General features: G+C 43.0%; 1 protein-coding gene across 1 annotated transcript in view; it reads right to left on the bottom strand.

Moving 5' to 3' along the window:
• Positions 1-12,500, bottom strand: part of pappaa (pregnancy-associated plasma protein A, pappalysin 1a) — a 94,060-nt gene that overhangs the window by 60,260 nt on the left and 21,300 nt on the right. Inside the window, exon 8 of the mRNA XM_030784767.1 lies at positions 6,108-6,606. Coding sequence (XP_030640627.1) covers positions 6,108-6,606 — 499 coding nt within the window. The remainder of the gene's footprint in view (positions 1-6,107; positions 6,607-12,500) is intronic.

Raw genomic sequence — 12,500 nt, 5'->3', positions numbered from 1 at the left:
CAACTTCAAATAAACCAAATCAAGCAAACTCTAGAGAGAGAGTGGAAAAACACAAGTTTAGTGTAACAGAGAATTTTTGAAACAAAAATGCTGCACGCCTGGTATTCAGCCTCCCTAAACACTCTCATGTCACTCCACTGCTCACTGCACTTGTCTGGCTTCCAGTAGCAGCCCGCATCCAGTTTCAGAGACTGGTGCTGGTTTAGCAGGCCACAAGAGGTTCTGCCCCATCCTACCTTCAGTCTCTGATCACTCCCTACACCCCGACCAGACCTCTCCGCTCAACCTCCTCTGCACAGCTGGCAGTCCCCTCACCTCGGGAACCTGGCAGTCCCCTCACCTCGGGAACCTGGCAGTCCCCTCACCTCGGGAACCTGGCAGCTGTTCCACTCGGCCACGTCTTTTTTCTGCCTTCATTCTCGAGTAGTCAAATGACCTTCCTCACCCAATCAGAACTGTGGAATCTCTCGCCATCTTCTGCAGGAGACTGAAAACCCACCTTTTCACAATCCATCTGTCCTCCAAGATATAACCAATTTTTTATGTCTATATTTCAGGGTATAAAATATATATGAAAAAAATCCTATGTACTAACTTGGTTTATAGTTTTGTTGTTGCAGGATATACAGGAGCATGGTACTGGAAATAATTAATTACTTTACTACTATTAATTACTATGATCATTTGCTTATGAGGTAGTTAGACTTGATTGATGCACTGATTGTAAGTTTAAAAGCGTCTGCAACATGCCAAATTGTAAAATTGTAATTTTAATTGTAATCAATCTGTGTCATTTGTCAGGAGGTGAGTTTCAACAGCACTAGAGGGACACCAGTGGAAACACACAACTTTAGTGTACCAGATAAATTTTGAAACAAAAGGTTTTTTTCCCCCCCTCAATCAGTGCTGGAAAACTTTGTGAGGAGGTGGGTTTCTACAGCCTCACCAAAATAACATGGGCTTTTTAAAAGTGTTCCAGGAAGTGAACAGTTAATGACTCATCACCATTCATCAGATTAACATGATTGTGGATGTGACCATTCCATCTGCTACAGTCATGACCCTGAACACACCTGATAGTGCAATTATGCTGGCATATGAAAGTATTATCTAATCCAAGTCCTTTTCTCACACACATCAGTCACAAAAATACAAGGAAATTAAGAGAAATAAACAAAACTTTGAGGATGAGAGAGATGAATGAAAACTGTAGTGAGATGTAAACGAAAGGGGAAAAAAAAAAAGAACTAAGTTCCAGCAGGGCAGAGTTTTCTCCTCTGCAGTTGTGGATGAGTCTGTGTGATAGAGAGGTATTCCTGTGGTCGGTGCTCTGACGTCAGCCTGACGCTGGTCCCCGTGGAAAGGTCAGAGCCCACCGGGAGGGTAGAGCACCTCTGCCTGCGTTCTCCCGCCAAAAAGAAAGGAAAAAAAAAAGAAAAAGAAAAAACACTTCCTTACGAATGCTCTTGCATGCTCATCCATCCCTACACTTTCCAAAAACCGACCCCCCACCTCCCTGACCTCCACCCCCCTCCTGTCTGCTTCCTCCTCCCTTCCGACTCTTTACTCTTGATCGTGTTTGGCCAAAGTCCAAGAAAAAATTTGCTCCTTAAGAAATCCAGCACGGTTCCTAGAAGTTAGAGCTGTGAGTTTGACAGAACCTTCCAGACACCCATCTCCAGTCCGCCTAGCCAAGCCAGGCTCTCCTGCTCTACCCACCACAACTTCAGAAATGTGGCTCATATTATGGGTAGATTACGCAAGGTCTGCGATGCTAATGCCCTCCATTTCTAGAAGAGAAAGTACAGGCAGGAAAAGGTACAAAAAGGCTTTGTTGCTAAGCTCTGTGGCAGAGGCAGGAGGGTCTGCCAGTGCCCATTAGTTGTCTGGGGCCAGGGGTTTTCTTGGCTATTGGTCAATGCCAGTTATTAAGGAGGAAGCTAATAGCAGTAATTTGAAAATGCTGCTCTCTAAAAAACTCTTCCAGTGTCACTGTTGTTGATGCTTGTATTATGCTGCTGATAACTAGTATGGAGGATTTCTGTGAAACTGTGCTGAGTAATTCATTTAGTCTTCTGAAACCTGGCCAGTGTCTGACTTGACTGATCTCCAAACCAGAGATTCCCCTTCTAAAGCATTATTCTTTAGCTTATCTTCTCCCGGTGACATGCCTTTACTTATTCAAGAGAAGCAGCCATGGGAATACCTCAGAATCTCCATCTCCACAGAGACAGGTCAGCCTGATGATCCACAAAGGAGGAACCTTTTTTGCTTTCTGTGGTCAAGATGGGAGGACATGATGAATGTTTTGTTTCCTTCATTATAGTTTCTGTTTCGGCTTGCTGGGTCAAAACCAGCAATGGAGTTTTTTTTTTTTTTTTCTTATGCTTTCAGCAGATGATGGACATAAAGTTTTTAATAACAAGGGGAAAGGGGAAAACTTACCAACGCAAGGATTTTACGCTTTCAACAGATGATGTACATCAAGTTTATAATAACTGGGAAAAGAGGAAAAGTTTAAGGAAAAAGTATCATATTTAAAGATTTATGAAAGAAGGTCTACTTGCGTCAGTCTTCAGTTACATTGGTCATTTATTGGAAGAGAAGGCTGGGCCCATGAGTCCAAGAGAATTACTGAGATAATCTACAGAGCCCCCCCCCCCCCCCCCCCCCCCCCAAAAAAAAGAAAAGAAACTAGAAAAAAATCAATGCTTTTCAGTTTTTAGTTGAAGTGGGTGTTTCTGTCTGAGTGTCCCAATTGGTTGACTTGATACGAGTGAGTTGGGAGAGAAAAGGGCAAAGGAGACTCAGCTCCCAGAGGTGGGGGGCCTGGAAGGCTGATGGTTTAGCTGGTTGTCTTGCCCTCTCTCGCCCCACCTGGGGGGTCCCGTCATCTCAAACCAGAGGATGTTCTTTGAAGCCGCAACAGCCGAGAGGGCCAGGTCAGGGGACAGGATTAGCGGTTTGGGTTAGAGGTTTTTTGAGGGCCAGGGTCACACCCCTGGCAGGTTAACCTCCAAAACCCCCCACCACCTCAGTGTGATTTACTCAGGTTAGAGCATTCATCCTCTCCTATTTTCACCCGGGAATGGAATATGTCTCTCCAGTCAATCCATGAAAGATCCACTCCGCATGAACAGGGGACAAATACCTCAGAACTGAATCACCAATGTCCACTGTATGAGTGTTTGAGGAGAAAGTCAGCGACTGTGAAAAGGGGGGGGGTTGAGGTTTTTCTTTTCGCTAATTAAAAAACATAAAAATGAAATGAATCACACTTGCTGGAGTCCCAGCTGTGAGTTTCGGTTTAGTGAAGGTGTCCAGAGAAAGACAGCAAATGGTCTACGTTTCTTTCAATTGTAGCCATATCTCAAGGGGAATTTCAAACATTGTGAGAGCTGTCAAACTTTTCTTCTCAGAGATGATGTTTACACTAACACCTGAACTCACCCAGAACAAAAGCACCTCAAATATAAAACCTTTAAACAATGGACAAGCTGAATGAATCTGGTGCAAATTCTGCAGATGTAAAGCAGTATCTTTCATGTGTAGACTCAGTTTTGAGTGAAACTAAACCATCCAGAATTGTCAAAACTCTGTTTGTTGTGGAACAAGCAAAGATTACTCAATATGACCACCAAAACAAAATATCAACATGAGAGTTCTTAACAAAGAATAAAAAAGAAAAGGAAGGGGGGGGGGCAGAATTATAACACAGTGGGTATCGCACGCAAAGTGAGGAATCTGACGACAAGAAAATGAGCTCCTAAACAACTCCAGCAAAAGGGTAAAGTCTAGATGGGTTACAGTATCAGTAGAATGCTAATTAAAAATATTAGAGACTTAATGTGGACCACTAATCCTCAACAAACTGGATAACTCTCTGCATCCTCCATTCGCCATACAAGGCTGCCAAATCAGTGGTTTCTGGCAAAACAGAGCCGCTAAAAACATCAATTTCTCATCAATGCTGGTCCAAACCTCCCAGCGGACTGGTCATGAAGTGCTGACCTAAGTGTAAATCCTTTCATTTTCAGCATCGACTGGGAGTCAGGGTTTGAATTGGGCCTTGTTTCCACTGGCACCAGCCTAAAAAGCTTTTTTTTTTTCTGGATGGATGAGATGAAAACCAGAACCTCAAGCTCCAGCTCAAGCATCGCTCCCAGCTTTGAGTGGAGATGGAGTTATTGTGAGGGTATTTCTTCAACTTGTAGTGGCTGGCTAAAACTCAAGCTACCTAAATACAGACTAAACGTGCTGGGCTGCCCCTTGGATGCCAGCCTCTGGAGCCAAATTGTCCAGCAGTTGCGTCCTTCCTGCTGTTGCCTTTGGCACCGTTGTAGAGTAATTGACCGGGAATAAAGAAGGATGTGTTTGTGTGTAAGCAAGGGAGAGAGACGGGGGAGAGAGAGAGGGAGAGAGGGGGCTCCTTTGCTGTGTCTGTCACCCACCGAACACATCTGCGCTCTACTTTGATGGATCGTGATTTGTCATTTTTGTGGACACGTACAACAGTCGGTTCCATAAACATGTGATTCAACGCGAGAGGCAGTCAGCACTAAAGGTGCAATGACTGAATTAAATGATTAAATCTACAGTTTGGACAAAATCCTAGCATTGGTTTCTTAAAAATTTCTTTTGTAATGTTAGCTGTAACGATTACATATCATGGCTGCTCTGTGGCTCATTGCTTTTACAAATTTACTTCTAAGTGCAAACATATGAAGTTGGAACACATCAAACCTCATTCTGTGGTTAATTTAAGGCAGACATTTTCAGGACAGGCTAGAACAAAATGTCCTGCCATTTCGAACAATCAAAATTGGCTGTTCCTGCCACAGAGGTCACGGTTTCACATCAGTTGATACAAGTTCCACTGGTTTGATATCAATACTTGTCAGTTGCCAGGTTCCCAAGAGCAAATTGGGCAATTGGTTGATCAAAGCTGATAATCACACCAATCACCAGGAGATTAGTTTTACGGCAACAGGAAACTTCAATTGGATCAATGGTTCTCTTATATGAGGTTAATGACTGTGATCAAGATGAATGGAAGGGCATTCACTTAGTGTTAAGCTGCAATCAGCGTTAAGTCATTTTCATTTTAACAGAGACTGCATCTAAAAGACTTATTATTCCCAAGTGCTTGTAACGCTGCAATCTTCAGCATCAAAACACATCCTGTAAATAAATCCATTTGTGTCGTTGTGTGTGAAGCAGGGGTAGGGCAGTACATGAAAGCGACTAATGAAAACTGCATGAAAAATAGGCCCGTCATTCTGTCCGTACTTCCGGCCACAATCACCAATCCAAACCCAGGAAGCATGGGTGGGATGCGCAAATGTAACTCATTTTGTTACCAAGACATAAAGAATAAAATACATGAAGTTCCTCTTTGGAAATGGAATTATCTAGCTGACTGAAGACTACTATACCAACTTGTTTTTAAACCAACATCTGTTATTCATGCTGAAACAGACTGAGACCTCTGTAATATTGGTTTAATTTTCTGTGCTGTGGCACGGTGCCTTAAAATGTTTGTCTGTCAATGGAGGAACCGCTTTGGGGGGCCACAGTGTCCTCATGTGCCCCTTTAGGGTCTTTGAACCCCTCTTTCAAACTCCCTCTAATCAAAAATTCAGCTAGCAAATGAAACACACTTACCTTCAGCCCTTGTCCCTATTACAGTAACGAATCTCTGGTTCAGAAGTATCTGTAACCAACATTCACAAAACATTTGGCCTGCTTTACAGACCCTCTTGCCTATTTGAAAGGACAGGTTCCCGAGTTCTTTGGAAAGAACAGTACCAAAACTACCTCAACCGATAATTCACAAATTAATGCTCTCTTCAGCAAGGCAATTAACACCATGGTTGCTCCAGAAGTGAAGTATGATAGAGGTAGTAATAACTGTCAATTAGCCTGGATTAGAGTGTTAGCTAATTACAATATTCATAATCGTAGTACTTCAGAGTACTTCACTGACCCAAATCGTGCCATGTTTAGGGGAAAAAAACACATTTTCATCAGTACAGTTCATAACACTAGACAAGCATATCTTGATACCCCCTCCCATCCCGTGAAGATTCAGACCTGTCAGATCTCACCTGTCCACATATCTGCGTGCGGAGTCACTCAGAATGATGCCCTGTGGTGTATGGGTGAAGGGCGGATGGCGTGTTAGCCGGTAACGTAGTGTCTGGCAGTCTCGGCAGAGGGAGCAGTTGGGCTTAGATGCCAGCAGTGTCGCGTCGATCTCAAGGTTCTGCTCCATGGTGAAGAACTGTACCCCATACACCTCCTCCTTTACGTCCAACTTGATGGTGAGTGGCGTATCACAGAAGACGTTACTGGGCCCCAGAGACAGGTTGTTACCGCTCACTGTCAGCAGCAAGATGTTGTGGATGGCAGGAAGCACCATCTCTTCGGGGGAGGAGAAGGTGACCCAGACGGTGAGGGAGTCAGGAACAACGGGGTGGGAAAACTCCAGCTGGAGCATGCAGCCCTGCAGTGGGCATGGCGGGGGCACCATGCCCATCTCCATGCCATTGTGAGGGCTCCACGTTCGTACGCTTGGCTCACATGCCTGCTCCACATCAGGAGGACCTGGGAAATGTCAGAACAGACGCCAACATTGGGTCAGGCATTGCTGAGAAGAGGAGTTATATTTCACTTTAAGGAACGTTATGTTAATATTCAGTACAAATGGCCTCTAACACTGTTTGGAAAAAAAAGGGCAAATATTTCTGGAGCAAAATTTCTTAAATTGTCTGTCTTAATGTGAACATCTTTGGAGGATGTGTTATTAGGGTCATGAAAAGATACACATCAGACACATTCTTGAGCTGTTATTCATTGTTCAGTATTACCCAACATTGGACATAGACAGTCATATTTTAAACAGAATAAGTATATGCATATTATGCATATTAATAGTCCAAGTCATTAATAACACAAAAGCCATTGTTCTCCGAAACATTTTTTCTTATCAAACAGATTCTATTCTTGGATAGGGTCTAAGAAGAGAGACCATCAATCTGCATGCGGAACACTGTTCTGATGTATGAGAAAGGCAACACGTTCTTTTAGATGTTCGTCTCATTTCACTACAGGATCATTCCAGATCTGCACAATGAATGTCTTGGGAAACATCAGTGTTGGAAAGAAAACTGTTTAAACGGCATTTACTGAAAATATATATATATATATATATATATAGAGAGAGAGAGAGAGAGAGAGAGAGAGAGAGAGGAGAAATGAAAGAAACCTCCCTCCCTGTCAGACAGTTGTAAAAATGAACTTAATATCTGTTTATTTATGAGGTCTGTGAGGACATCTCTGAGGGGTGAAAGAGGGAAAGTTGAAAGGTCGAGACAGCGTGAGAGGCATGTTGTGGTAAGGACCATGAGACGATAGCTCATCACAACTCTGCAGCCCTAAACCACCAGTGTGGGTTGAACAGGAGTTGTTTTATACACAGCATTTATGCACAATGATCTAATGACAATCTGTCGACCCCCCTCCCCTTCGCTGTTCTTGCTCTCACCCAGGCGTTCAGCTGCAGGACACGGACACGGTAAGCAAAAAGGCGAAGCAGGCTACCGTCTGGGGACCAGGGGCTCCTTTGGGGGTGGGGGGTGGGGGTAGGGGGGGTCGCTTCAACAGGGCAGTTACATCTTCCAAAAAAACAAACAACAGCAATAAAAAACAAAACACTGTAGTCCACCCATATTTGGAATTAACTGTAACTTGTTTCAACTGGAGAGTGACGTACACCAGGGTTTTTCAAAACGCGCTGAGAAGCCAGATCGAGGTAGACACTGTGTTCTCCCGAGTTCTTTCCTTTTGTGCAATTCCAAATTCCAAACTGGCAATGCTTATTAAAAAAAAGAGAGAGAAGAAAAAAAAGAAAGAAAGAAAGAAACATTTGCTAACCTCATTTCTGGGCAGCACAGGCAAAAAAAAAAGAAAGAAAGAAAAAAATCTAGTGTTTAATCAACTAAACACTGAATTTGCTTTCCAGGCTACATTGTCTCAGCACATTTATTATTGTTATGAGTGTGTGTGGCCAGCACAGAGATACCTATGGGACAAGGGGAGAGGGGATGGGAGGGGGCGCTGAGGTCCTGAGATACTGCAGTGATTTCGTTTTCACTTTTTCCTTTCTTATTTTTGAGGAAATAAATTTGGGCTGCTTGACAGTATTTAGCTTTAAAAGCCACCCTGGTGGTATTTCCCCCATTCAAACGGCCATGCTTCCTAGCCGTCCATCAACTACAATAATAATTATATCATCATCAGGTTGTCAGGTCATAGAATAAACTCATATTATGCCTTATCTAAATATCTCTCTGGTAGGCTAAATAACCTTGTCCTCATAGTCTTTGAGAGCCAAGGTTTGTTACCTCTGTGTGGTGGGATTTGCCCTCAAGGTGATTGGAAAATTCCACCATGCACCATTACTTTGCATTTTTGTTTGATGAGCTTACTCCCATTAGGGTATTTGTCTGTTAGTGAAAGGGTTCTTTCTAAGAAAAGAGGATGACAAAAAAAAAAAAAAAAGAAGAAGAAGAAAAAAAAAAGAATTTGGAGAATGTTCAACTTGATTGCGGTCAGTCCTGTGTTTTCTGTGTTTGTCTGGATCTGCAGACCTCCCAGGATCTCAGTAATGACTGCGGGAAGCTTTGGCGTAATGCAGAGCTGGGACAGACTGGGATACGGGCTGAATGAACAGTGGGGGAAGCTGGAGCATGTCCAGGTATGTTTGTCTGTTTTCAACCAGTGGGGTTGGGCTCTCCTTCATTCAAAAATCACTACAATGGTCCTGATGATACAGTTATGGCTGTCGATAGCAAATAGTGCACCGCTTTTTCCAAAACCAAAAATTTAATCAGTCACGGAAAAGGGACAGTGATTGTGTTGTTATGGCTTTTGACTTTGCTAAACCAAACCAGACACTGCATTTACTTACTTATGGCAGCGGACACACTACAAGTTTTTTTTTTGTTTGTTTGTTTGTTTTTTATGTCTGTCGGTCATAAAGATACACACACTAAACCAGTGGCTTTCAGGTCCAATCCTGTGGACACCTGGACTACATATCTATTAATTAAAAGTTTGGTGATGAGTTGATAAGTGGAATCAGGTGTACAGGGCAGTGGGTCTTTTATCTGTTCCTCAGGGTTCTTTCTCTACTCCTCAGGGGTTTTTTTATCTGTCCCTCAGGGTTCTTTACCTGTTCCTCAGGGTTCTTTATCTCTTCCTCAGGGTTCTTTATCCCTTCCTCAGGGTTCTTTATCTCTTCCTCAGGGTCCTTTATCTGTTCTTTGCAGTTCTTTATCTGTTTTTCAGGGTTCTTTATTTTCTCCTCAGAGTTCTTTATGTGTTCCTCAGGGTTCTTTATCTTCTCCTCAGAGTTCTTAATCTTTTCCTCAGGGTCCTTTGTGTTCTCCTCAGAGTTCTTTATCTGTTCCCGAAGGTCTTTTTGTCTGTTCCTCAGTGTTCTTTATTTGTTCCTTGAGGTTCTTTCTCTGTTCCTCAGGGTTCTCTATTTGTTCTTCAAGATTCCACTTTCTCAGTGTTCCTCTGAGTTCTATTGCCCTGCAAATTTCTTTACAAACCAGCATACCTGATTCCACTGATCAACTAATCATCAAACCCTTGATTTGCTCAATCAGGTCTGATAATAGCGGGTTGAAATAAATGTATGCTGGGTGGGAGGGGCCTTGGATGGCAGTTGAAAACCATTGTACTACATGATTCAGCAAGAATAGGAGATCACAAATTTAACAATTCTGCTGAGATTACCGGGCCGATTTTTACAACTCAGTTTGGAATCTCTAATCTCATGGGAACACTTGATCCCGCTGCAGCATGATGCCAGCCAAAAACAATCATGATGTAGAGAATCAGCTGCAACTCACTGCAGGGCTAAAATCAGGCTTAAAATCCTGCAGTGTTTCTCCAGTATTACCAACTACCTAACAGATAAGAAGCAACCTAACAACATTCTGTGTTCCATACAGTATCTCTGTGACTCTTTTGGCATTTAATGTCGAAAATCAAGGTCAGAGTTTGTGGGGGAACTTGATCCTCAGACAGTACAAACAGCATGGGAGTACTAAGTCTAGAACACACGTCAGCAAAACTTCAGAGTCAGAATGGAGACTTGGTCTCACATTCACAAATACATCAAAAGGTTTTCCACTGCAATGTACGTTTGCTAAAAACGATGGGATTACAGAATTACACTGGAATACAGGTGGTGAAGTTTAAAAAACCTGCTGACTCCATCGCACCAGCAGGGCAGTCTCCTCTCAGACAGGAGCACATGCAAAAGAGGTTCTGCACCACCAGCCGACAGCAGCCAAGCGTCCAAAGAGAACGGAGTAATCAAAACATGCCCCCACATCTGGCTGAAGCGCTCGCCTGCTCTGATACTGCCAGAGACGCACAGGTCATGAACCAGGTCCTCATAGAAAGCACCCCCCCCCCTCCCCGGCTGGTTCAACCCCCCCACCCCCCCACCCCCCGGCTCTCCTGGTTTCAATCAACAGAGGGGTCCTTCCTGACTCTCTCCTGAGCTATCCCCTTTGCCAGCTAATGTCGCAAACCACATGCAATTCATGTTTGGGTGGTTTTCCCGTATGGTTTCCCCCATCTTTATTTCCCCCTCTCTCTCTCTCTCTCTCTCTCTCTCTCTCTCTTTTTGACAGCTATAACTCAACCCACATACAGCTTTGGTTTGAAGGGGTGTTTTTAACCATTTAACCTCTGTAGCACTATAATGGCAAACTAAGCAAGATCTACATGGGAGTAGTATGAGGACACGAACACAAGCGGACCCCAGGAATGGTACATTTCTCGAAATGGGTCGTCAACCCAAATAGCACAAAGCACAAACAAACAGAAAGCCAAGCAGCTGTGAGATGATATACGTTCAGTGTGTGTGTGTGTGTGTGTGTGTCTGTGTCTGTGTCTCTATCTGCGTGTGTGTGTGTCTGCATGTGTGTGTGTGTGTGTGTGTGTGTTTGTGTGTGTAGTGAGGGGGATTAAAATGGCATCAATCCAAGAAGGAAAACAGAGAGCAGAAGCAGTGGCAAGCCTGGACAAGTCCCTTTGACAAACTGTAGCAAGTGAGAGGAAGGTGTGTGTATGTGTGTGTGTGTGTGTGTGTGTGTGTGTGTTTTACATGTAAGAAGGAGGTTCTGACACACTTGTGGAGACAGGGACAGTCTGCAGTCCAAGAAATCACAGACTTTTTACTCAATCTATAGAATGTTTGAGGAAATTATGAAATTTGGAAGAACCTTGCTGTAAACAATGAGTCATCAAAACTTATGCATATCCATCGATGACTCATCAGTGACTCATCAAGTCGTTCATCAGCAAAGTCCCTGAAACAAGACACCCCATAAAACTGATACCAAAACAAATTTCTTTTCTGAGTGTATGACCTAGGTACACAAGAAAAACAAAACCTCCACAAAATTCTGCAGTAACTGCAAGACAAAAAAAAAGACTCACAGCTTATCTCAGTTCTAGAAGCATATTAGATGGTTTCGCCTTTCTCTCTTTCTCTCTCTCTCTCTCTCTCTCTCTCTCTCTCTCTCTCTCTCTCTCTCACTGTCAGCTGCAAGGTATCTCGCACAAAAAGAGGACACAAAAAATCAAAGAGGTGAAATAAAACAAAAAACAAACAAAAAGAAAAAAACACACACACACACACTCAGATTTCCAGCGTAACAGACTTCAGGTTCTAAGACACGATCCCTGAATCGCTGATGTATTGCAATTTTTACCCGAGAAACACTAAACAACAATTAATGAGACATCTGGTGTGGAGCATCTGAGTAGCACAGCTGGGGAGACTATTTATAAAAACTCAAGTCCACCTCCTGAACATTGCACAGTTGCTTGGAGAGTGGGCAGCGGGTAAAAAAGAAACACGCTGTGAACGAGGGGGGCTAGAGACAAATATGAAGCCTATTTTAGGAATGTCGCTGATTTTCACTTTTCCGCAGAGAGTCCGCAGCTTTCCGGAGCCAAGAGGGGGAAAACGTAGAGGAGACATTTATAATGTTTTGAGAATGACTTATTGGCATGATTATGTTGTCATAGTTGCATCGTAATTTAGTATGACTTGTTTCTTAAAGCTTGAGTAAGCATTTCATTACAAATTCAAAAAGTCAGCAACAACAGCTGTGTGAAGCATTTATGATTATTTGTGGGGTTTTTGGGCTTTTTTGTGTGTGTGTTTTTTTTTTGCTTTTTTTTTTTTTACCATCAACAACTCCACACCCACAATCCAGCTATGTAAACTGACTCAAATAAAACAGTATAAAGAGTATGAATTTGAAACTTAATTCACAAAACAACACTCAATATAACGGGCACTACAGTGTCACTTTTCAGTCAGTCAGTTTAGGGAACTTAACACATTGCGTAAGTAGAGACAAGGTCTTGGTGTCATGCTGAAAATGCCTTGGTCCCTGCACTTG

This window comes from Chanos chanos, chromosome 9, assembly GCF_902362185.1.
Source record: "Chanos chanos chromosome 9, fChaCha1.1, whole genome shotgun sequence".
Lineage (NCBI taxonomy): Eukaryota > Metazoa > Chordata > Actinopteri > Gonorynchiformes > Chanidae > Chanos > Chanos chanos.
Note: the sequence above shows the minus strand (reverse complement) of the source record. Positions and strands in the feature narration are given on the sequence as shown.